The sequence below is a fragment of the Homarus americanus genome, unplaced genomic scaffold, assembly GCF_018991925.1.
Source record: "Homarus americanus isolate GMGI-L3 unplaced genomic scaffold, GMGI_Hamer_2.0 scaffold40248, whole genome shotgun sequence".
Lineage (NCBI taxonomy): Eukaryota > Metazoa > Arthropoda > Malacostraca > Decapoda > Nephropidae > Homarus > Homarus americanus.
This window is the reverse complement of record NW_024712526.1, coordinates 11018236-11043799: the sequence shown is the minus strand read 5'-3', so window position 1 is coordinate 11043799 and position 25564 is coordinate 11018236. Positions and strand designations below refer to the sequence as shown.

The 25564-nt window shown below is 41.5% G+C and overlaps 1 protein-coding gene across 1 annotated transcript in view; it reads left to right on the top strand.

Moving 5' to 3' along the window:
* The window catches only part of LOC121863670 (protein FAM135A-like), a 75655-nt gene that overhangs the window by 15390 nt on the left and 34701 nt on the right, over window positions 1–25564 (top strand). The window contains 7 exon segments of the mRNA XM_042362422.1: window positions 7052–7131; window positions 7300–7442; window positions 13725–13864; window positions 16456–16537; window positions 16539–16558; window positions 19178–19207; window positions 25059–25149. Coding sequence (XP_042218356.1) covers window positions 7052–7131; window positions 7300–7442; window positions 13725–13864; window positions 16456–16537; window positions 16539–16558; window positions 19178–19207; window positions 25059–25149 — 586 coding nt within the window.

Below are 25564 nucleotides of genomic sequence, written 5' to 3'. Positions count from 1 at the left end.
TGGGGGAGGAGGTAGGAGGGAGGGAACTAAAGAGAGAGAGAGGGGGAGGAAGGTTGTCCTACAGTGGTGACCTGTGACCTTGACCCCTGTCTGAAATTGACCAAAAATTGTGTAGTGTCGACCTATTACCGAGGCTGATCAGGTATGCTAAGAGACAGACAGACAGACACACACACACACAGACAGAAACAGACAGACAGACAGACACAGACAGACAGAAACAGACAGACAGACAGACACACACAGACAGACAGAGACACACACACACACAGACACAGACAAAAACAAACAGACAGACAGACACTTTCACACAAACCGAACCATTTAGTATGTATTAGAACACGACCCCATTATAAACTATTAGGATAAAGGGCCAATTAGGACGATAAGAATAAGAAGCCAATTAACCTGTTCCCATTACAAACTATTAAACACACTTTTAATTTTTAACATAGGAAATATTTTGAGATACGTGTGAAAGTTTGTCCCTGAAAAAAAAAAGTATATATATAGTTTGAATTCATGTTATGTGCACAGTATATGTAATTCGCCTCGCATGAGTTACCTGGCCGCATTTAAATTATCAATAAGGTGCGTCGTTGAGTTGCCAGTGAGGGTTTGTTGTTGTTGTATTTTAATAAGGTGTGGTGTTTGTTGTGTCTTTGGGAGAGAGAGAGAGAGAGAGAGAGAGAGAGAGAGAGAGAGAGAGAGAGAGAGAGAGAGAGAGAGAATAATAATAATAATAGTTGCAGTAGAAAATTTGTTGTTAGGTAGTAGTAGTGGTATTGTAGTAGCAGTAGTTAGTAGTAATAGTAGTCGTAATAGTATTGTAGTAGTAGTAGTATTAGTAGTGAGGCTTAACATCGCTGGTAATGTTTGTGAGAACATTACTAGGTGTATTTATGTGGCCTTCATAAATACTCTGTTAAAATGGCGCATAATTTGTGCCTAGACGTTAATTTATATGAAGATGAACTGAACCTGGGGCAACATTACCCTCGTGTGTGTGTGTGTGTGTGTGTGTAGTATAGGTGTGCTTGAGACTGCTTGGCGCTACACCTCCCCGTGTGTGTGTGTGTGTGTGTGTACTGAGACTGCTTGGCGCTACACCTCCCTCGTGTGTGTGTGTGTGTGTACCGGAGACTGCTTGGCGCTACACCTCTCCCCGTGTATGTGTGTGTGTCATTGGTGACAGTCGTGCGTGCATGTGTGACAGTGGCAGTAAATAACCTTGGCCGTCAGCACCTGGCTCCCCTATCACACGTCATCCATCTGTCACAAGTCATCCATCTGTCACAAGTCATCCATCTATCACACGTCATCCATCTGTCACGCGTCATCCATCTGTCACACGTCATCCATCTGTCACAAGTCATCCATCTGTCACACGTCATCCATCTGTCACACGTCATCCATCTGTCAAGTCATCCATCTATCAAGTCATCCATCTATCACACGTCATCCATCTGTCAAGTCATCCATCTGTCACAAGTCATCCATCTATCACACGTCATCCATCTATCACACGTCATCCATCTGTCACACGTCATCCATCTGTCACACGTCATCCATCTGTCACACGTCATCCATCTGTAACTACCTACGAGTTTTATGAGGGTCGCCTTATTAATTAACTTTTCCAGGTATAATTAGTGGGGTCACCTGAGAATTAGCCCCCCCCCCTCCTGTAGCTTATTTCACCTATTGATTAATGATTAAACACCGTGATGCTGTACTTGGTGAGGTGAGGTGAGGTTATCTTAGCGTTAAGGTGTTCAGTCATCAGGTGAAATATACTTGGGTGCCTAATCGCCAGGTGATTCTCTCATTTTACCAATTTAAGTCACTTAACAAAGATTTATGATTAAGAAAAGCCAATCATGTATTAGATAGTGTTCCGTGTGTGTGTGTTGCTCACATGAACACGACCTACAGGAAAGCCTGAACACCTACGCAGACGCGTATTCACGTTTCGGCCTTGAGGTGAATGTACGTAAGAATCAGATTCTCTTTCAGCCTGCCCCTGGTTCAGACACCCCTCCACCATCCATCCAGCTTAACGGTACTGCCCTCTCTAATGTTGCCCACTTTCGGTATCTCGGCTCCCACCTGTCCACCACCGCAGACATCGATGAAGAGATTCAGCATCGGTTCAGATGTGCATCTCAATCCTTTGGCAGACTCCGAAATCGTGTCTTCAGCTGTAGGGAGCTGAAATTATCTACAAAGCTGCACGTATATCGAGCAGTGGTCCTGCCCACCATGCTATATGGCAGTGAGACGTGGGCCACATACAGGAGGCACCTCAAGGCACTTCAAAACTTTCACCAACGTAGTCTATGTTCCATCCTCCGAGTTCGCTGGGAAGACAAGAGAACAAATGCCAGTATTCTTGCTGACACCAACTGTAGGAGCATCGAGGCTACCATTATCCATGAACAACTACGTTGGACTGGCTATGTTACCCGCATGGACGACAGTAGACTGCCAAAGCAGCTACTTTATAGTCACCTAACGAGTAGTAAACGTAACGCTGGCGGGCAACTGAAAAGGTATAAGGATAGTCTTAAGACAAACCTGAAAAAGTGCCAAATCGATCCCCTCACCTGGGAGTCGATTACTCCACATTGTAAAGCTTGGAAGAGCACCACACGAGAAGATGTCAATACTTTCGAGTTAGCCCGACTACAAACCGAGGCAGACAAGCGCCAACGCCGGAAAGACGCTGCTTCCGCCCCTCTTGCAGTAGATGTAGCCCTCCACATGTGCAACGAATGTGAACGACGCTACCGTATCCGTCTCTTTAGTCACCTCAAAACTCACATCCCTAATACCTCATATTATTGTATCATAGCTGGATGATCGTCATACTCGATTCTGAGTGACAGCAAAGTGTAGTTGTAGTGTGTGTGTGTGTGGGGTATCTTTGTGTGTGGGGTGGGTGTATCTATGTGTGTGTGTGTAAGTGTGTATGTTTATAAGTCCGACAAACACTGCTTCACTGTACCCTGTGACCTCTCCCACCCTCTTCCATCCCACCCCACCCGTCCCCACTCCTCCACAGTCCTCACCCCTACCACCCACCCTCGCCTGTCCCACCACCCTCACCCCATCTTCTCACCCCCATCCCCACCATCATCGCTCCCCCACCTCGTCCCCCATCTATTATTTGTGGGGAAAGTTTGGGGGGGAGGGGGTCGATATACAAATGTGGGTGCATGTAGAAAATGTTCCTCTCTCTCTCTCTCTCTCTCTCTCTCTCTCTCTCTCTCTCTCTCTCTCTGTCTCTCTCTCTCTCATATAATTATTATTAATTTGACTTCATAATAATTGTGGTGATAATGACGTACGTTCTTGTTGATAGTGGTGATGTGGTGCTGATAGTGGTGGTGGTGGTGGTGATGATATAGGAGGAGGGGTGTGTGTGGTGTGGTGGTAGAGGGATGAGGAAGAGGAGGAGGAAGAGTAGGAAGAAGAGGAGGTGTGTGTGTGTGTGTTGGTCCCGGCAGTGTGGTGTAATATGTCCTCTTTAAGATGCTGCGGGTATTTTTAGCTGGGATGGACCACACAACTCCTGAACCCCCAACCAGTCTGCAACTCCATCCATCCATCCATCCATCCACCCCCCCCCCCTCGACACATATGCACCCACCTACCTACTACCATTACCACCATCACATAAGCCCCTTCTACCAAGCGTTTCAGTATTGGAAGAAAACGATGATATGAGACAGTTTTTCAGGAGTAACTACTTTAATTTACAGTAATGATGTCGCTGGTTAGATCTTGGGCAGGATTTATGTGTGCTCAGATGCTATTTATTATTATTATTATTATTATTATTATTATTATTATTATTATTATACGTAGAGAAAATGAGAGAGATAATATAGTTAGAGAGACAATAAATCTTAGGTAATCTCCAACCGCTTTTCACTACATCTACAGTAAGTGTACGGTATATAACTCATAATTCTTTCTCTATTATTTCCCTGCCACTTCTTTCCCTATTATTTCCCTGCCACTTCTTTCCCTATTATTTCCGGGCCACTTCTTTCCCTATTATTTCCCTCCCACTCCCTTCTTATTATTCCCCTGCCACTTCCCTATTTATTTCCTTATCCAGCCCTCAGCCCCCTTATACCAGCCCTTAAAGTTCCCAAACCCTACCCGTCAGAACCCTTCCTCAGCCCCTAGACCCCAGCCTTCAGCTCCTAGACCCATTCCCTGGACCCTAACCCTCAGCTCCTAGACCCCAGCCCTCAGCCCCTAGACCCCAGCCTTCAGCTCCTAGACCCCAGCCCTCAGCCCCTAGACCCCAGCCCTCAGCTCCTAGACCCCTTCCCTGGACCCTAGACCCCAACCTTCAACCCCTAGCTCCAGCCCTCAGCCCCCTCACGGAAAATATCATTAACAATACCGGTAAATAGGAGAGGAAACGGGAGGAACCTTTCTGTCACTACTCAGTGTTATGTTGTTGGGGGGGTTGTCAGTGGTTGTAGCTGTGGTTGTTAGTGGGTTGTAGTTATGGGGGCTGTTAGTGGCTGTAGCTGGGGTTGTGGGGTCGTTAGTGGGTTGTAGATGTGGGGGTTATTAGTGGTTGTAGCTGGGGTTGTTTGTGGGTTGTAGTTGTGGGAGTTGTTAGTGGTTGTGGAGGTGGGGGTTGTTAGTGGGTTGTAGTTGTGGTTGTTGTTAGTGGTTGTGGAGGTGGGGGTTGTTAGTGGTTGTAGCTGGGGTTGTTAGCGGTTGTAGCTGGGGTTGTTAGTGGGTTGTAGTTGTGGGAGTTGCTAGTGGTTGTGGAGGTCGGGGTTGTTAGTGGGTTGTAGTTGTGGGTGTGGGGTTGTTAGTGGTTATTAGAGTAGTAGATATTGTAGATGATAGTGTTGTCGTTTTAGTAGACGTAATTATTGTAGTATATAACTTGTTGTTGTTGTAGTGCATATTGTTGAAGTAGATTTTTAGTTGTGGTGTTTGTTGTAGATGTTGTAGTGGATATTATTGTTGCTGAGGTAGTGATTGTAGTGGATGTTGTAGATGTAATTATTGTTTTGTATTTTATTACAGAGATTGTAGTGATTGTTGTAGATATTGTAGATGTTTTATTGATTGTTTGCGTTAATGTGTGTCGCTAGTTGTTGTAGTAATTGTTGTTGTGAATGTAGATGTTTTAGTGGATGTTGTAGTAGTAGTAGTTGTTGTTATTGTTGTAGAATTAAGAGGAGAGGGAAGAGAAGAAATAGGCTTACCACAACTGTTGTTACTTGTGATTGTTGTAGCATTGTGTTGTGGTTGTTTTATTAATAAGGAAGTGAGGGAAGGAAGAGGATAAGGAAGGAAGGGGAGGAAGGAAGGAAGAGAGTAAGGGAAGGAAGCAAGGAAGGAGGGAGGGGAGGAAGGAAGGAGAAAGGGAGTGAGGGAGAAGAGGAATGAGTGATGGATGGGAGGATAGTTGGAGGAAGGGAATGAAGGAAGAGTGTAAGGGAGGAAAGGAATGAGTGAAGGAAGGAAGAAGAGATGGAAGGAATGAAGGAAGGAGGGCTGTGTGCTCCTTCATGGTAGCCTTGCAGGTCCTCGGCTTTCTTAAAGTTGTGTTCACCAGCAGCCATTGATTGTGGCCTTACACCTGTGTCCTATGTCATACCTGTGTCACCTGTGTCATACCTGTGTCCCGTGTCGTACTTGTGTCATCTGTGTCATACCTATGTCCCCACTCACACCTGTATATTAAGACACCTGCACCTTATATGACACCACCTCTCCTCTCATTCCCTCTTCATCCTCCCTTTATAGTCTTTCTGCCTCATTCTCTTCTTTTCTCTATTCCCTTCTCTTTTCCCCCTATTGCTTTCCCTCCCCCTTCCTCCCCCCACTTTTCTTCCCTCTCTCCCCCTCCCTCGTGTGGTACAGGTGACAGTAGTATCAGTACCTGACTCTCCCTCCCCTCATTATGACTACCTAGGCTACTGCATCACTCTCTCTCTCTCTCTCTCTCTCTCTCTCTCTCTCTCTCTCTCTCTCTCTCTCTTATAGCGTTTGTAATCTCTCTATTTTTTTGTATAAGTGTGTGTGTGTGTGTGTCCCAAAATCACTACCATGCTAACTTTGAACCCCAGAACTGACCACTTAATACTCTCTGCAGAAATTGTTGTGGTGGATAAAACTACAATATATTTTTGTTAAAGTTTTCTGAATATTTAATTCTATTGTAATATATTTTCTAATAATTCCGAAACGGTTTTCACTGGATTTTTTTATTTTTTATTTATTTTTTAATCGAGGCAGAATGGAAGTGGCGTTTCAGAGTTTGTAAAATATACGTTGATGCATAAAACAGTAGAGCTTAATTTACGTTCATTGGAAAAAAAATATATTCATTCACATTTTTTTTATTCCTATTCCCCACGACCGAAATTTCCAAGTTTTTGCCTTGGTGGAAAAGAAGTGAATTTCAGAAGGTTGTAGGATATAAATTGGTCCGTAAATCGGAGTAGATTATGACGTCTGTTTCAAATTTAGGGAAATAATCTCAATACGAACGCTCTTTGTTATTGTTTACATCTATCACATTCGCGCATGAGCCGTTGATCGGTTGGCAACAAACCACAAATATATTTCTATTCATTCCTCTAAAAAAATATCTTTTTGAGAAATCATTAAAAGAAAAAATAACTAGAGGAGTTCATATATATTTCCCAGGAATTAAAATATGACAACCCGGGGAGAAGCGTGACGTCATCAACCAACGTTCGTAAACAACACAAGCGAATTTAATGCGTCGCTGATAACTTTCCAGCTATTAATTAACCTACCTTGGATTACTGGGTTGTTGCTCGCCTCAGGGTGGTATACACATGCGTTATTTCTATACTGACGTCGTGTGTCTGTTGCAGTGAACCATTTGTTGACATGTAGAAAGATGTTGGCCTGTTAGTATTTTTTTTTTCACGTGCAATGAATGTTATGTCCTAGTAATGTATGTATTATTATTATTATTATTATTGTTGCTGTTCTACTTACCATCATCATGTACTGAGGTGTTGTCTCCCCCCAGGTATTATCAGCTCCGGTTGTATCTCAAATCGTCACCGAAGTTACCTGCCAAGATTGAGCTGAGCCTTCCTAGAAATACTAGTGAGTACCTGTGTTAATTATCTCCTTGCTTAATTACCTACATGTACCTGTAAGTCCAGTCACTAAGTGTGTTGTTGATGATGATACTGTTGTTGTTGATGATGATACTGTTGTTGTTGTTGATGATGATACTGTTGTTGTTGTTGATGATTGTTGTTGTTGTTTCAGGCGGCAGTGGTCTGGTGTTCCCGGCGTGTGTGGTTAATGGTGCCGCCGTGAGTAAGACCTTCCAGATCCTCTACCGCAACGAGGAGGTCCACCTCGATGACCACGTCCTCTTCAAGCTCCACCTCATCCTCGACGCTCACAAGGTATGTCTGAATGTTTGTTTGTTAGGCCCCCCCCCCCCACACACACCGTTCTCACTGCTGTTTTATTGAATTTATACCGGTAGAAATATGTATAATAATGATGATAATGATAATAATAATAATTAACGGTTTATTGAAAAAGTTCAGCAACCCGAAGGCTGAAAATATACATTAGACAAAAATGACTTATTACATACAAAGACATGGGGTGGGTGGGTCGTTTAACAAAAACTTTCATTACTGAAAGGAGAAGGAACAATGATTGAACATACAAATTATTATAGTTAACAGTTGATGGCCTGGGCAGGTCATGGAGACACCGGGTGGTGAGGTGTTCACGTGGTGTAGTAACTCGTCCTCGGGTGTTGATATGAAGGACTTCACATGGTCATGGGGACACAGTGTGGTGGTGTCACAGTACCTCACTCTGCTGGGTGGTGTTGTGTTATCTCGTAGTCAGGTGTAAAGCCGACCCACTGTTGTTCCCAGGGTGGACTCATTAACACCACCTGGTCAGAAGATGGCGGTCGGTTCCCAGGGGTGCTTATCTCACTGGTGGGTTATGGTTCTCACTGGTATTGTCTGGTGTTGAATTCACTGGCTTAAACACCGTTCATCATTGTTCAACACTGATCCCATTTATTTCCGAAACGAAATTGTCACTTTTGGCGGGTATGGGCCAACATTGGTCGGGGCAGCTCAGCAGCAGGAGTGGGCGTCTGATAGGTCTTGACCCTCCGGTGGTCAAGGAGTAATAAAATAATAATAATAATTGACGGTTTATTGAAAAAGTTCTGCAGCCCGAAGGCTGAAAATATACATTGGACATAAATGACTTATTACATACATTGGTGGTTTAACAAAAGCCTTCATTAGAGAAAGGTAAAGGAACATACAGATTAATGTAGGTGTTGAACAGCAAAAACGTAGTGTAGTAACTCCCTCCGAGATGGTGTTAGGAGGGACCTCACGTGGTGTAGTAGTTCCCTCACAGATGGTGTTATGAGGGACCTGACGTGGTGTAGTAATTCCCTCACAGATGATGTTATGAGGGGCCTCACGTGGCGTAGTAGTTCCCTCCCAGATGGTGTTAGGAGGACCTCACGTGGTGTAGTAGTTCCCCACAGATGGTGTTATGAGGGACCTGACGTGGTGTAGTAATTCCCTCACAGATGATGTTATGAGGGGCCTCACGGTGTAGTAGTTCCTCCCAGATGGTGTTAGAGGACCTCACGTGGTGTAGTAAACCCTACAGATGGTGTTATGAGTAAGTGTGTGTGTGTGTGTGTGTGTGTGTGTGTGTGTGTGTGTGTGTGTGTGTGTGTGTGATAGATTTTAGTAAGGGTGTGACACTACTTCATAGATGCATAGGTATACAATAAACGAGAGAGAGAGAGAGAGAGAGAGAGAGAGAGAAGAGAGAGAGAGAGAGATTATATATCCCAGGCTACGTTGTCTTGGTGGTCACAGATGGTGGAGCGTGACCCAGGGTGAGAGGCAGGATATGCTTCACCCCTTGACTGACACCTGGGAGGGTAGGAGTACGTGACCCAGCCTCCAGCCCCCCCAGACCACTCAGTCCCTCCAGCTCTTGCTCCACCTCACCTCCTTGACGTTGACCAGTTCAGGAGGCCGAAAGGTGGGGGCAGTCAACCACCACAAGTTATAACACCGACGTTATAGATAGATATAGATAGATAGATATATTGAGGTCCGTATGATGGTGCACAACCACCACCACTACTACTACACCACCACCACACCACTACTACCACCACCACCACTACTACCACCACCACCATCACCACTACTACTACTCCACCACCACTACTACTACCACCACCACCACTACTACTACCACCACCACCACTACTACTACCACCACTACTACTACCACCACCACTACCACCACCACCACCACCACTACCACTACCACCACCACCACCACCACCACCACCACATTCATGAACAGTAAACAGCCAAAAAGTCGCCCAGGCCAGCACAAACACCCTCACCACCCCCCTCACCACCCACACACCCTCACCACCCCACACACCCCACCACCACACACCCTCCTCCACACACTCCCCACATTCACACACCTTATCCCCCACACCTTCCCTCCACACCTTCCCCACACCTTCCCCCCACACCTTCCCCCCATACCTTCCCCCCCCATACCTCCATACTTTCCCCCACACCTTCCCCCCACCTTCCCCCCACACCTTCCCCCCCACACCTCCCCCCACCCTTTTCCACACCTTCCCCCCCACCTTCCCCCACACCTTCCCCCCCCCACACCCTTCCCCCCCACACCTTCCCCCTCCACACCTTCCCCCACACCTTCCCCCCCACACACCTTCCCCCCACACCTTCCCCCCCCCACACCCTTCCCCCACACCTTCCCCCCACACCTTTCCCCCCCACACCTTCCCCCACACCTTCCCCCCCCCACACCTTCTCCCCCCACACCTTCCCCCCACACCTTCCCTCCACACCTTCCCCCCCACACCTTCCCCCACACCTCCCTCCCACTCACACGCTCCATTAAACATACCCAACCTACCTACCCTGCTACTACACTGCTTTTTCAGTTGTGTTCACAGACAGACAGACAGACAGACAGACAGATAGATATTGTTTACACTGACTGAGAAACAAACAGGAGATCACGAATGATTTTATTAATTTGTTTGTTTATTTTAAAGACGAACAGAAACCAGTATTGTTAGGTTAGGTTAGGTTTTGTTAGGTTAGGTTAGGTTAGGTTAGGTTAAGGTGGATTAAACTAGATTTGGTTAATTTAGTTCTAAAGTATGTTAGGTTAAACTAAGTTAGACCAGGTTAGATAAGGTTATATTAGTTTAGGCTAGACTAGTTTAGGCTAAATTAGGTTGAGGTAGACTAGGTTAGGTCGTGCCAATTAGACCATTACCGAATCAATTCCCAGAGGGTGGTGTTCGTGGTACTGTCCCCAACACTGTACGTCTTGCAGTTTGGCGCGCGGTAGTGACGGAAACATCAATAAGAAGGGTTGCACCGCCGCACCCGACTAACCTAATTTGCCAATATCGCAGTGTTAGTGGCTGACAAGGAAGCTCCCAGCACACTACTACTACTACTGCTGCTGAACTCTGTATTCACTTCTGCTGAGCCTTGCTGTGTAGTGCTGTTGGGATGTGTGTGTGTGTGTGTGTGTGTGTGTGTTTCTCTGCTTCAAGTACTGCTGAGGTGTGTGTGTACGCTAACTAGTCCAATAAACTAGGAAGATTGATAGTTACTCTGATATGTATTCATTAAAATCGTCATAAAGATGCAGGTAATACAAACAATGACGAAACAGTAAGTCGATTTATTCCTGGAAAAGACGTTAAAAGTCTATTTTCATTCATCCATACTAAAAACAAATTAAACATAAGAGATTATGGAAATTTATTCTTCCTTATAGTGTCACGTGTTTATATACCCCCCCCCCTCTCTCTCTTAACCCCTATACACCGTACTGCGTCTTATCTTCTCGCCATAAACCATACAAGTCCTCCTGGAACGCCTTGACGTGAATCTCAGACGAGCTGTAAACATTTTGTACTCGTCGCAAGTTGATGGCTTAACCTATTCCAAAATAATATTATAAGTAAGGGGAGGAAAGCTCTAAGTACCTGGGGAAGTCATTATGGCTTTACTTTACGTTTTTCTGTAGCATTAAAGTGATCTTTGAGGTCGGGGTATGGTGAGGCGGCGGCGGGGAGTTGGGTACGTGGCGGTGTGTGGCAGGCGTTGCGTTATGGATGTACCCGCAGTGTGTGTATCCTGCCTCTCTTGGTCCCCTTAGCCTGCCTCTCCTGTTGCCATGGTAACCTCCCCTCTCCTCTACCTCCTCCTCCTCTCCTCTTCTTGTTCTTCTTCCTCATCCTCCTCGTCATCATCATCGTCATCAATATCATTTGTCGGTGGTAACGGTAATGTTAGCGGGTGATCACTGCCGCTGGGGTTGACAACGGTGATAATCGTGCTGCTGCCTCTCGTTGGTAACGATGACTGTCTTAAACACTCCCGTTGATTTTGATGATACTCTGCTTGTTGTTTATGGTAATGGTGGTGGTGGTGATTGTGTCTGGTAATAATGGTGGTGATAGTAGTAGTGTTGGTTGCCTAGTTGTGGTGGTAATGATAGTGGTAGCGAAAAAAAGGTTGTCACTTGTCATGCAGGGTGCTAGTGGTGATGTGGGTAGTAGAGTAGTATTTAGTGGTGGTAGTGGGGCCTGTGATAGTAATGGCACCATTGGTGGTGCCACTGGTAATAGTGGTGGCGTAGCGCCAGTAGAGTGGTCGCAATAGTAATAGTAGCGGTGGCGCCACTGGTAATAGTGGTGGCGTGGCGCCAGTAGAGTGATGGCAATAGTAGTGGCTGTGATAATGCGGTGGTAGTGGCGCCAGTGGTGGTGGTAGTAGTAGGTGGCAGTGATCTCAGTCACCCACGTATCCGCACATATTTCCCATCATTAAATAGGTATAACTCCTCACCCACCCTGGAAGTCCTCCACACTGGCACCACCAGGTCAGAGACCCGAGCCCCCCCCAGTGTCTCTGACCCTCCTCTCATATAATACAGACGAATACTTTAATATGTGAAAAATATAACTAATAGTGCCCAGTTGTTTTGAATATTTATAATAACAGTTGATTAATGAGATCTTGCCAGAGGTTTAGTTATTATGCAAACAAAAATATAATTGATTTTCGTGATTTGTTAAGATGTTATTTATTTTTTCTGTTTAATAATATTTCTTGGATGTGTACTGAGAAAGTTTTATATTTTTTTCAACTTTATAATGCTTATTGTGAATCAGAATTGTGTGTTTATTTTTAAAGGGATGATTTAGTGTAATATGGTCGTATTATCGGATATTTTATTATTTTAAGACAGTGATGTGACGTCGGTATATCTTGATTTAACTTTTTATCATATTTCCTATATATGTGCTCATTTAGTGCCTGAGTATGATAATATAGTGTAAACTGGTGCAAACACAAACATATACAGTATAGACTTGATTCAAGAACGATGACCGGACAGCGCGTCGCCCGTGTGGGTTGAAGAGAAGGCAGAAGGTCGTCATATATAACTAATCAAATGTGTGTACTGGTGTAGTTATCCGCGTTCCTTCTACAAAAAAAAAATATTAAAAACAAATATTTTAACTACAAGATGAATTAAGGCGTTAAGAATTAGTTTTTTTTGTAACTGTATATTGGAGCAATGTACAGTATATGGTGTTGGATTTGATATGGATTCATTCTTAATTACTTTATGGGGGGGTGATAAGTTAGGATTAAGTACATATTATATGAATGTTTATGAATGAATTCGTTGGAAAGTTTTGTCGGAATTTCCTCCAAGAAGTATTTAATATAGTGACTAGACTAGACTCGCATTTTATACTGCCAACTGCCCCGCCTTTAGTCTCGCTGGCAGACGTACTGTACAGAGAATTTATTATCCTGTACTGTACTTTATGCCTACATCAATACAGTACTGTACTCATTTTTCATACAACTTTCTGATATTAACTGAAAATGCACTCGGTATGTTATTTTTTATTGTATATACGTAGTAGCTACTGTGGTTGGTTGTGTAGCTAGATAAACACACACACACACGCACACACACACACACACATGGGTGAGCTGGTGTGTGTGAGCTAGCAGGTGTGTGAATCTACAGCTGTAGAGGAATGGTAAATAATTTGGGTTTGTGGGTTAGGTATGTGAGCACAGGTGTAGTGGCCGGCTTATTTCACATGCATGGTGTGTGTGTGTGTACGGTGTGATAGTTATTACCTTTCTACAGGTTATGTGTACTGTATTTCTGTACTTGAACATCTTAGGTCTTGTACTTAACCTAACCTGACAATACACAAAACAGACTAAACCTAACCTAACTTGACCTGACCTTAATATAACCTAAAATGGCTAAAGATACTGTTGTGTGTCATCTTACATAACAAGTTTACCGCCGTTGTCTCATCAGCTCAGCCTTATATGGATGGGTTATTAAAAGTGGTTTCATTATAGATTAATTTAAATTCGCCACGTCCCTTCCCCAGCTATTTTTAACAACAAGAAATAGTGCTAAGTAATTCCGTAGAAAAATTGCAATAAGAATAACGTTATGCGACATTTAATCCAGTTTTTAAGATGAGTTATAAAGTTCATTTAGTATGATGTTGAAGCTGAGTTATGAGATGCATAATGAGGTCCACTTGTGTGTTGGTGTTGCAGCTGGCAGAGAGCTTGGAGCGGGCGGATCTACAGCTAGTGTCGGAGCTGTGGTTCACGGAACACGCCTTCGGCCCTGACCACCACAATGCTATCCAGTGCGTCTCATCCAGGACCCTCAACCTTCACTTCTCTCCCACCAGGTGAGTATCTCTCTCTCTCTCTCTCTCTCTCTCCTCAGATAGTCTCATACCCAGTTAGGTTAAGTTCGATTAGGTTGAGATTGATTAGATTAGGTTAGGTTTGCAGGTGAAGATTTCTTATGAGTAAAATAAATTCCTAGAAGCTTCTCGTACTTTTTGAGATAGGTCACTTTTGAAGGTCATGAGGTAAAAAGGTCACTTGGACAGCTCAGTACCTGAAGTTGTTAGAATCAATATTGTGGTTCTTAACTGTTGTGGTGGCTGCTGTATTACACACTTCTGGGAAAACACATTCAATGTGAATCACACAAACCCAGCTTAACCTAATCTAACCCACCTAACCCTACTCTAACCCAGCCTAACCTACCATAACCCAACCTGACCTACCATAACTCAACCTAATCTAACTTGACCTAACCTACTTCATCTTACCTATCCTAGCCTACCCTACCCTACCCTACCCTACCCTACCCTACCCTACCTAACCGAACCTAACCTAACTTACCAGTTAACTAAATTTTATATTCATAAGGTTATACTATATGAGGTTAGGTTTGGCTTGGTTCATCTTACCTGATATATAAAAAAAAAACTTGTTTGGTCACTATACTCTGAAAAGACAATGCAAAGTACAGTACTGTAATGGGTTAAGCTCGACCATGATACCGTAAGTTTCAAGTCACCGGGGTAAACTTTTTTCTTAGATTTTTGTTTGAATGTGAAGGATTTTATTCCTAGGCCATTGCAGTTTACCGTGTATTATTACTGAGCTATTTCGTGTGTGTGTGTAATAATAATATATAATAATTAACTGTTTATTGAAAAAGTTCTGCAGCCCGAAGGCTGAAAATACATTGGGCACTTATTACATACATTGGTGGTTTAACAAAAGCCTTCATTGAAGGTAAAGGAACATACAGTGAACATACAGATTAATGTAGGTGTTGAACAGCAAAACGTAGTGTAGTAACTCCCTCCCAGATGGTGTTAGGAGGGACCTCGTGGTGTAGTAGTTCCTCACAGATGGTGTTATGAGGGGCCTCACGTGGTGTAGTAATTCCCTCACAGATGGTGTTATGAGGGGCTCAGGTGTGTAGTTCCCTCACAGATGGTGTTATGGGGCCTCACGTGGTGTAGTAATTCCCTCACAGATGGTGTTATGAGGGGCCTCACGTGGTGTAGTAATTCCCTCACAGATGGTGTTATGGGGGGCCTCACGTGGTGTAGTAATCCCTCACAGATGGTGTTATGAGGGGCTCACGTGGTGTAGTAATTCCCTCACAGATGGTGTTATGAGGGCCTCGTGGTGTATTCCTCACAGATGGTGTTATGAGGGGCCTCACGTGGTGTAGTAACTCTACAGATGGTGTTATGAGGGGCCTCACGTGGTGTAGTAATTCCCTCCAGATGGTGTTATGAGGGCCTCACGTGGTGTAGTAATTCCCTCACAGATGGTGTTATATGAGTGAGGTGTGGTTCCAGGCCTTCCTATCGTAGACGGATTAACACATCGCTGGTAGTTGGGTTCACGGGCCGTTATCACTGGTACCTGGGACCTCACTGTGGAAGTCAACAGGGTACCACTGTTACTGTTGAGTTGTTCTCACTGACAAGCACTGTTCACCACTGTTCACCTCTGTTTAACACTGGTTCCATTTCTTTCCTAAATGAAATAGTAACTTCTGGCGTGAACTTGTTGATATTCCGGTGGGAGGAGGGTTCAGGGGAGGGAGTTGGTATGGGCCAACAACAGTTGACCTGGCTGCTCCAGAGAGGGCCCAGTGCAATCTTGACCCTTCGGTGGTCAGGATGTGTGTGTGTGTGTGTGTGTGTGTGTGTGTGTGTGTGTGTGTGTGTGTGTGTGTGTGTGTGTGTGTGTGTGTGTGTGTGTGTGTGTGTGTGTGTGTGTGTGTGTGTGTGTGTGTGTGTGTGTGTGTGTGTGTGTGTGTGTGTGTGTGTGTGTGTGTGTGTGTGTGTGTGTGTGTGTGTGTGTGTGTGTGTGTGTGTGTGTGTGTGTGTGTGTGTGTGTGTGTGTGTGTGTGTGTGTGTGTGTGTGTGTGTGTGTGTGTGTGTGTGTGTGTGTGTGTGTGTGTGTGTGTGTGTGTGTGTGTGTGTGTGTGTGTGTGTGTGTGTGTGTGTGTGTGTGTGTGTGTGTGTGTGTGTGTGTGTGTGTGTGTGTGTGTGTGTGTGTGTGTGTGTGTGTGTGTGTGTGTGTGTGTGTGTGTGTGTGTGTGTGTGTGTGTGTGTGTGTGTGTGTGTGTGTGTGTGTGTGTGTGTGTGTGTGTGTGTGTGTGTGTGTGTGTGTGTGTGTGTGTGTGTGTGTGTGTGTGTGTGTGTGTGTGTGTGTGTGTGTGTGTGTGTGTGTGTGTGTGTGTGTGTGTGTGTGTGTGTGTGTGTGTGTGTGTGTGTGTGTGTGTGTGTGTGTGTGTGTGTGTGTGTGTGTGTGTGTGTGTGTGTGTGTGTGTGTGTGTGTGTGTGTGTGTGTGTGTGTGTGTGTGTGTGTGTGTGTGTGTGTGTGTGTGTGTGTGTGTGTGTGTGTGTGTGGACAGATACAGTACATGACTACCACACATGAGCTTTTATATCTCCAGGGGCCTTCACTACCATCTGCCAGTGCTGTTTGACTACTTCCACCTGTCGGCCGTCACCTCCGTCCACTGTTGTCTCGTAGTAACTACATCAGCCCTACATCAAGTAAATATACCCACTGTTTTTGTTTGTCCCTGTATGTACCAGGACGAAGGCATTTACATACATACCTTACAGTTTTCCATTAACAGTACATATAAGTGACAGAGTAAGGCTGTATAGTAGTCATTATGAGCCCAGTAATGACTCCTTTGCATCAGTCCATCCTGTCCAAAATAACTGTCGAGTTTTTTGATAAGTTAACATATGTATAAGGTTGTAATATTGTAAATAGTGTTGTGATTATGATAACAAGAAATTAACTTCCAATGTTTCACTGATTAATTGAGTTTTCTTCGTGTTTTTTTTTTATGAGGAAGTAAAGTTAAGAGTGTGAAGGTATACTTAAAAGGACTCATGACCTAATGGGGGAACACAGATCTCAGCCAACTTATGTAGGTGTTTCAGTATGGTTCCTTGTACACCCACAACCAGTCTCTTTAACGTGTCTACATTTTATTCCTTACATCTCACTGAAAATTAAAATCAGTGGAATATATAATTAAAACTTTGACGATCATTGTGGTAAGATTGAATACATGTGTTGGTTGTGTATATGGTGTAAGGGCTTAAAGAAATAATACTGTATATGCCTTTTCAGAGTTCAGATCAGTATATTTAGAACAATTGAATGTAAATGTACAGTATATTGAATATTTACTTAATTTAGGGTCATCATTTTCTAATCATGAGAACTTAGACCTATAGATAATTTTATATAGAACTACAATTTTTTTTCTTACTTGTAGGAGCTGATTAGTAGTGTATGTCTATGATACTGTCTTTCGTTATTTAAGCATCATCACTCGTCAAGCAGTTCATATCTCATCTACATGGACTTATATCTCACAAACTTCTGTATTGTACTTCTCTGCTAATTTTTAACTCATGAACGTAAATTGATGAAACAATATAAACTAAGGAGTCATCATACTTCAAAGTTCATTATATTAGTCATCTTATTTTAATTGATTGTCACATATCAGAGACAAGGGTTTACTTTATTTATTGTTCTAGTACATTTTATCACCAGTATAAACCTAACCTAACCTCTTCACCTAACTTAACCTAACTTAACCATGGCTTCATTACCTCCAAAATACTAAAAACATTATTATGTAAATATATAAATATAACACGTTATTCAATAGACCGGTGATGAAATGTCCATACACCATTATTTATATCCCACTAAGTGTGTGTTGAGAGCCATCAGTGGGAGAAGAGCTCATGAGTCCTGCTATACCTTCACACGTTGCTGAGTCTCATTCAAGGGTGTATGTGCATTTCACTGGTTTGTCTCTTTATAAAATAGTTAAAGTTTCTCAAGCCGTGATCTGCCAGTTACAGTATCCTGGACTTGGTTATATTGCTTGTCTTGAGCAAGTTAGATTATACAGTTTAGTATTATGGGTAATTGTCTCTAGTGCCACAGTCCGTATATGGATGTTGAAATAATCACATTCCATAGATATCAGACTGTTGATGTAGACTCACAAGAGTATTGATAACTAACCAACACTGTACCTGATTGTAAATAATTGGAGTTTTGATGTTGATAATATGTAAATGTTTGCTATTCACCCAAATTACCCCTATATGATGCTCATATAGAATTCTGTCTATAGATAGAAAAGTTCATGTGTTATTACCTAAATACCTGATGCACTACACCTGTTTGATAGCATTAGTCAGCGAGTACCTGTATCATGTACCATTTTCAAGGTGTGTCATGGAGGGCCTCAACTGCCACCTACTCACACCACTGCTGCTTTATCACACACACAGTCATTCTTATTCAATAGGTATTTAAACACTTAATAACCAAGTTTTGTGTTTTAATATCCACTGGGATGAGAAAGTCTTAAGTGATGGTTGATGATGGACATGGTAGTGAGTGGTGAAGTGACTCTGGGTCTGTGTATACACCTCACTGTGGCTCTTAACCAGTTGACTCACATCCCCTGGACAGTGTGTTTTGCTGAGTGTGGTGAGGATTAAGAAACACAGTGTAGTTATGGTGATCATGATGGCTGTACTGTATTTTGAACTACTGTACGCAAGAGTAAGTTTGTTAGTGATTATGGAGGCAATTACAGAAGTTACAGATTATGGTTGGCAGTGGAAATGATTTGTCTACGGGAGGGAGATTTTATACAATAGCTGGGCTGTGTAATGAAATTAATATTTATGTGAGTAATGAGGCGTAGATGTAAGTTTATCATAGGAAAGTTGAGCTTGAAGGTTTTATGGTTTTGATGGTAGGAAGTGAAAAAGTTAGTCTTAAGAGGGGCACTTCTGTGAAGATTTTACTGAATACAGGTATCTCTCTCTCTCTCTCTCTCTCTCTCTCTCTCTCTCTCTCTCTCTCTCTGTGTGATTGCCCCCATATATATAATAATCTCTATCAAACTTTACTCTTGGTGTCAGCACTCTGTTATGGTTGTTTTATAATATTTCTTTAATTGAATCACTATTTATCATCTTCAGAACTATGAATATATATATATACAGTATCTATGTCTCTTAAATAAACAGCAAAACACATATCCCACAATATGACAGGATATGAGTGTATGTTTTCAACTGTAGTAATGTGTAAAATTTGTGCATGCGTCAACCTAGGAAGACCATACTCACCCTTGTACACGACTGGTGAGTGGAGAATCTCAGTGCCTTACCATCCTTCTACCTAATTCTATTATTTTTTTTTTGTCAACGCTCAATCATTCATTCTGCTGTATTGTTATTATTCTTGTCCCCCTAATTACTCTTTTTACCCTTTGTGATGTTTTTGAAGATTATTATTATTATGGATGGATACAAGTGTTACTGTATTATGTTTGTTACTATTACTTGTTTGTCGTCCTGCATCTACAAGTTTTTCCATAAATATTGCTCCTTTTATTTGCTCGTGTAGTAAACATAGAGCATAAGCTTGTAACGATTATATACAGAAGGGACATTGAACTGATTTACTCTGTGTAGGGAAGCATATGTGCATTTTTATTTTTGGTGCTGTGTAATAATAAAATTGAATTATTTCTGAGCAGTTTATGCATACCAATGATTTGGGTTTTTTTTTGTATATCTGTTTATTTAGGTTAATATGATTTATACTAATCTGAACCCAAAGCATTGGACTTGTATGGGGAGTGTACAGACTCTGCCTTGTTGGGAGAAGTTTGTGTATGAGCCAGTGTCTTGTGTAGCAGGGAGGAGCATGTGGAGGTATACAGTATATATGGTATTCACACCAGAAAGTATTGTTTATATCAAGTGTCATGGTAAAGCTGCGATATTCTAGACGAGTCAAGTTTGTTGCAGATTACGTATATTCATTTGATCAGTTGGCGAGACATACAGTACAGTACAATATAATATACTGAAACACAATTTATGATACAACACAACACTGGGGTATGTTCTCCTTGTGCTGAAATTAACAAAAGTTGTGTTTAAACATCACCAAACTTATCATTGTTATGTGTTAGTTTCTTAAGGCCTATGGGTCATTCATCAGGTGGCTTGTAATATTTCCTCCTTTGGAATATCCCCTGGACAGAGGTTACCATGTTAGGGGGCTGACTGTGGCAGGTACACTGTCCTGTATGGATCAATGTTAAGGCTACACAAACACCTACTGAACTGACCCAAGCATATCACTGGTTAGCGAAGGAAGAACCTTGACCATGATATGCTGGTGCCTCAAGTTGTGAGTCCCTAATTAATTCTTGATACTTGGACCCAAGCCATAAACTTGGTTCTCTTGACTTCCATCATTCATATATTTCCTTGCCTGGTAACTGGTAGTTGTGTCGTCCACATTCTGCTACAGTTCTGGGTGAGTTGTACAGCTACAATATGTGATTTCTTCACTTAATTTTGCTATGATGGGCATCGCATAATATGGCACACAGTACAGTACTTTATTTATGAGATCATTGTTGGTGTTCTTTTGTTTGCTGAACAGTGTGTCAACCAACATCCCAAACATCTAAACATTTATTAATTTGATGACGGCAGACTTTATGGTAGAAGACCGAGACATTTATAATATAAACAACCTGGAACACCTACACTGCTTGTCAAAGTGTACAAAGTGATCGTTAATACCTTGAGTTGTGGATCCTTACAACTGCCTTACAACAAATGTTAGTAATTTAGGAACTGTAGAAGACCTTTTATAAGCGATATGGTGCACTTGGTAGACCAGGTGATGGGGGTAATGTCTGTTTATATAATTAATGTGACTCATATACATTTACTAGTGAGCCTTATTGGTAATTAAGTCTGTTTCAGTTTAAATAACCCACAATAATAACCAAAACAGTGTCTATCAGCAAGGCACCATTGTTGACAGTTGGAGTTCATTGACTCATCATTGCCTGTGAGTACAGTACAGTACAGTACTTAAACCCAGGGTAGTGTCCCAGCAGGAAGTGAGAAGATTCATAGCTGGTCCTGTAACACTGAAGTTGGACTTAGTGAAGGTCTCTTGGCCTTTGTGGTATTGTTGACTTGGATCCTGGGTTCTTATATACTTTAGAAAGATGTTTGTATCTCAGTAACTGCTCAGGTGTAGGGTGAGGTGTTTGTCCTTACTTAGCACTGCCGTGTATAAAACGGTTGTGGTCAGCCCCTTGATGTAAGTGAGACTCTGCCAGGGAGTGTTGTGTAGAGTGAGTCTCACAACACACCTGTTTCTAACTCTCAGCCATAAAATGGGATTGATAAGAAAAATATGTTGCTTTCAATAAATTTTTTGTATACATTAAGTAATAAACAAATTTTAAAGGTTTGCTGTTGAGTTTTTGAGTTTGGACACTGGTTGTAAGGAAATGTAAACAAACTGAAGTATGTGATGCAAGACATTTTGTTTTACAGTATACCAGTATAAATAGTTTTTATTTTCTATAAAGATAGCTAATGATTGTCAGTACCTCAGAAAGACTCCTAATAATAACTGCACTTGGTTGATATTGATAATTGTTACATAATAATAATGATATTTATCTTTTGTTGTTGAAAGAGTTTCCAACTTTCACTGTTCAATGTCCTTTATAGTCAAGGTAATTTCATTGTTTGTATAAATGGCTATAAATTTATTTTTATATATTTCTCAGGTATCAATTTTGATATTGTTTATTTTAAAGATATTACAAGGTGATATTTTGTAGATATTGTCACGTGTGTACATCCAAACTACATTTCTGCAAAAATTTTCAGTGTAGAAATAAATAATTTCTGCAAAATTTCAGCCTTCCCTCCCTGCTGCATGTGTGTTTTCCTTCTCAAGCTAAAGTTTTGTCAGGTTTTATTAGTGCTATATTATTATCATTTATTTATTTTCTTAAATTTCATTTTCTTGCTGTAAACTTTTGTGGAAATGAATTTGTGATGGCCATTGTATTCTTGTGGTTCAGTTATATCAGTTACATATTATAGGATTGGGAAGTAGTTTTGAGTAAGTTAAGAGAGTGTGTGTGTTTGTGTTTGGGCAGACACCATCACATGTCAGGGAGCATCATAGTGTTTATTGTCTGTCATTAGGCTAACAGTTTCAGTTCATAGAGAGATCGTGAGTGATAAGTTTGAAGCACAGTACAGTGTGATCATAAGCTCCCTGTGCACTTGCAGTAATTAACAGTTTAGCTCTTCCTTGTTATACCTACAAACTTTCCCCTGGTACAGTATCATGCTGAATTGTCATTACAGCTTGTTTAAGTGATTGAAGAAAAGTTACTGTACACCAATAGAAGATATCAGGAATAACATAAATGTTTAAGTTCAGTTGTAAAAAGGCCTTTTTTTCACTCTTGAATATTTACATTATTTCTCACAAGCTTTTAATAGCAAAATAGAGAAAAAGTGTCCAATCATTGTAAAGTGAAAGTAATTACAATTGGATAGTTTCTCGTTAGTACAGTATATTGAACTCTTGGAAAATGTTAACCTAAAGACATTGCAAGTTTATGTAATACTGTACTGTACACAAACCCTGACATGTTGATGTGCCTATCAAATCAACCTTTTCATAATTATTGAACAAACATTATTTATACACTCTCATTCCTTAACTGTACAGTATTTAATTCTGCAAGGATTCACAGTAATATGAATGTCAGGTTTAGAAATCAAACTTGCATCAAAATGAAAGAAAATTTGAAGAAAACAATTCAGTTTCAGTTGCCACATTTCTTCCCCTTCACACTGTATAGTTTAGTCACAGCTGAAGAGAACACCAGTGTATGTGAAGTAGTAGTGTTTGTCACATCGTTTTTTCTCTATTGATGCAAGTTTGATTTTGTGTAAGACCTTGTTGATTAGACTGTATATATCAGACACCTGAACTATGAAGATAAACTAAGAGTTGTTTACTGGACAAGATATTATAAGTAGACCCTTTGATAGCATATAGCTAGGTCCTGTGTACACAAGAGTTTTGTTATTTGGGGATGTTATTCATTAATGTATTGCTGGATGTGCAGTATTTCATCTTTTCAGACATGCACAGTTTCTTACCTAAACAGAGGTGGCACGGGCGACCATATTGGCGTAAGCTGTGTGTAGCACTGACACCTGACGTGGCCTTCTACCATTACTCTAGTTCGCTTCAGTTGCAATTTCAATCTCACTCTTTACCCCCAAATTTTTTAATTGCCTAAACATTTTTTTTACTTTTCTAGAGCTTTAACCAATAGTTTCCACCCAAGCTCTAACATTAGGCTTAGGACAATGTTATGGGATTTTACTAAAAGGGATTTAGTCCTTTTGATTAATTTTATTTTCTAAAGCATTTTAGTTCATATGGAATCATTGATAAATAAGTAAAGTGAATGGGGACTTATAGATCACATTCTCTCTCCTTGTTTATAAAACTCATCATAATCAACTTTGTGTACAACATCAGCTTAAACTAAGTTGAACAGTTGATCAAGATTTGGTTCATGTTTTTTTTTCATAATACGTATGAATTTTCATCTCAAACACTGATTATAAATTAGTGTAGTTAGTTCAGAAGGTTCTAGACGTTCCTCCAGTAATACAATAGACTCCCATTTATTGTCATGTTTAGTCTATATCGACCAGTTGTTATGATGAAACACTTAGGGTAATTACTTCAGTGTCTATGGATGTTCCCAATTATCTGAGGCTCACATTAGTGGTTCTCTGCACATTTATAATAGTTGCTCGCTACATTTGGGCTGTGTCACTGTGCCTTGTGTTCCTTACACTGAGTGACACAGTTTGTGCACTTGGTGTACTGGTTCTGATTTAATTTAATTTGTTTTAACTTTTTATATCACCTCTTATCAGCCTACTAGCCATCCAGGCAGTTGGTCTGTTCTTTGTAATAGGACAGTGCTTTGTTGTCCAGTGTTAGTACAGGAGGCTGGGTACTGTACAGAAAACTTGCCATGTCTGGTAGTGAGGGTCACACTGGATAACACCCTTCCCATTTGTGTCCAGGCCAAGACTCGATCCCAAGACATAGTTGTGAGAGAGACACACACGTTACCGCTGTACTGTATCACCAACACCCTGTTCTGTGTGTTATAATGGCTCCCAGGTGTGCTCTCTAGTGATACAGGTGCTGCTGACCTCCGCCCAGGAGATGGAGGCAGTATCAGTCGCTGTCTCTTTTAACACTATGAGAGGCCTGTGTCACATAATTCCGGGCATCACCTTGTTGTAACTTCAGTTTTGTAATTGTTGTTTATACAGTGTTATAATGATTCATACCCTAATTAACAGTGATGCTGCAACGCTGCAAGAGAGTCAAGAAAAAGTTTAAACATCTAAATTAATAAATCTTCCCACTCCATGTTAAATTTACTCCGTTAAATCACAAACTCGAGTACAATACAGTATTGTATTTAGGTTTTGGTGATGATTACGTATTTTCATCTAACTGGCCAGGTTAAAATGTAACTTTTTTTTCCTTAGTTAAGTTAATTCACTTCTGTGTGGGTTAAGTTATCTCTGGGTTGCTTGGGAACATAACCCGACAAATACGTGGGAGTCTATTGTACTGTATGTCGAGTAGTGAAGTTTGGTGTGTATAAGTGATGGACACTTTGTTTAGGACTCAGACTGGTTGTTTTTTATTCAAGAACCTTAAACGATTACTGTACTGTACTATATTTTAGGAAGTGCAATAAATGGGAACCTAAAAATCATTAACAGTAAAGTCTGATCATTGTGAAGAGTTTACAGTATTCTGACTGATTTTTAGGTTTCTGTTTATTGCACACTAAAATATACAGTTGTAGTCATTTTGGTTTCTAGAGTAAAAAAATGACTGTATCTGTTGCTTTATATTAGTGAAACAAGAGAGGCTTTAGTTATTGATATTTTGTACAGATTTTATAGTGAATATTCTTTAAAAACTTGTAACTGTGGCTCCATATTTTATTATATATCTTTGACTTAGGAATTTTTGGATGGACTTCGGGATGAGTTTTTCTTGTTGTATTTTAAACGTGTTTATTAAACTTTCTAGTGGAGGTCGGAGCGGCAAGTCTTGGAGCTCTCCTCGCCTCAGTGCTCGAACTCAGCAGTCCAACATGGAGACGGTCTTCTTTGGCACACTTGTAAGTTTAGATCACCGTTTGTGTATTGGTTTTACTTCATGATTAGGAAGCAAGTAAAATATTATACAGTTACCATTTACAGTGATAAGGTTATGTGAATAGCTCAGTTATTACCGTCTGTATCTTAGCTCACTGTCAAGTATGTTGGTTCATATCTGTAGTTTATTATAGGGGATAGATGGAGTATATGTACTTAAGTGTGACAGTTCCTACAGCTGATATGTTTATGTCGTGAAAAAGTTGAAGATTGAGCCTAACTTGTCATTACTTGTTACCTCACAGTCTAAGGTCACATTCACACGAGCGTCTTAGAAGTCACCGGAGTTCAATGGGACCTTACACATGGACGTTGTTTGTAAGTCGCACAACAAAAAAGCGCTCGTGTGAAAAAGACCTAAATCATATGTTTGTGTGT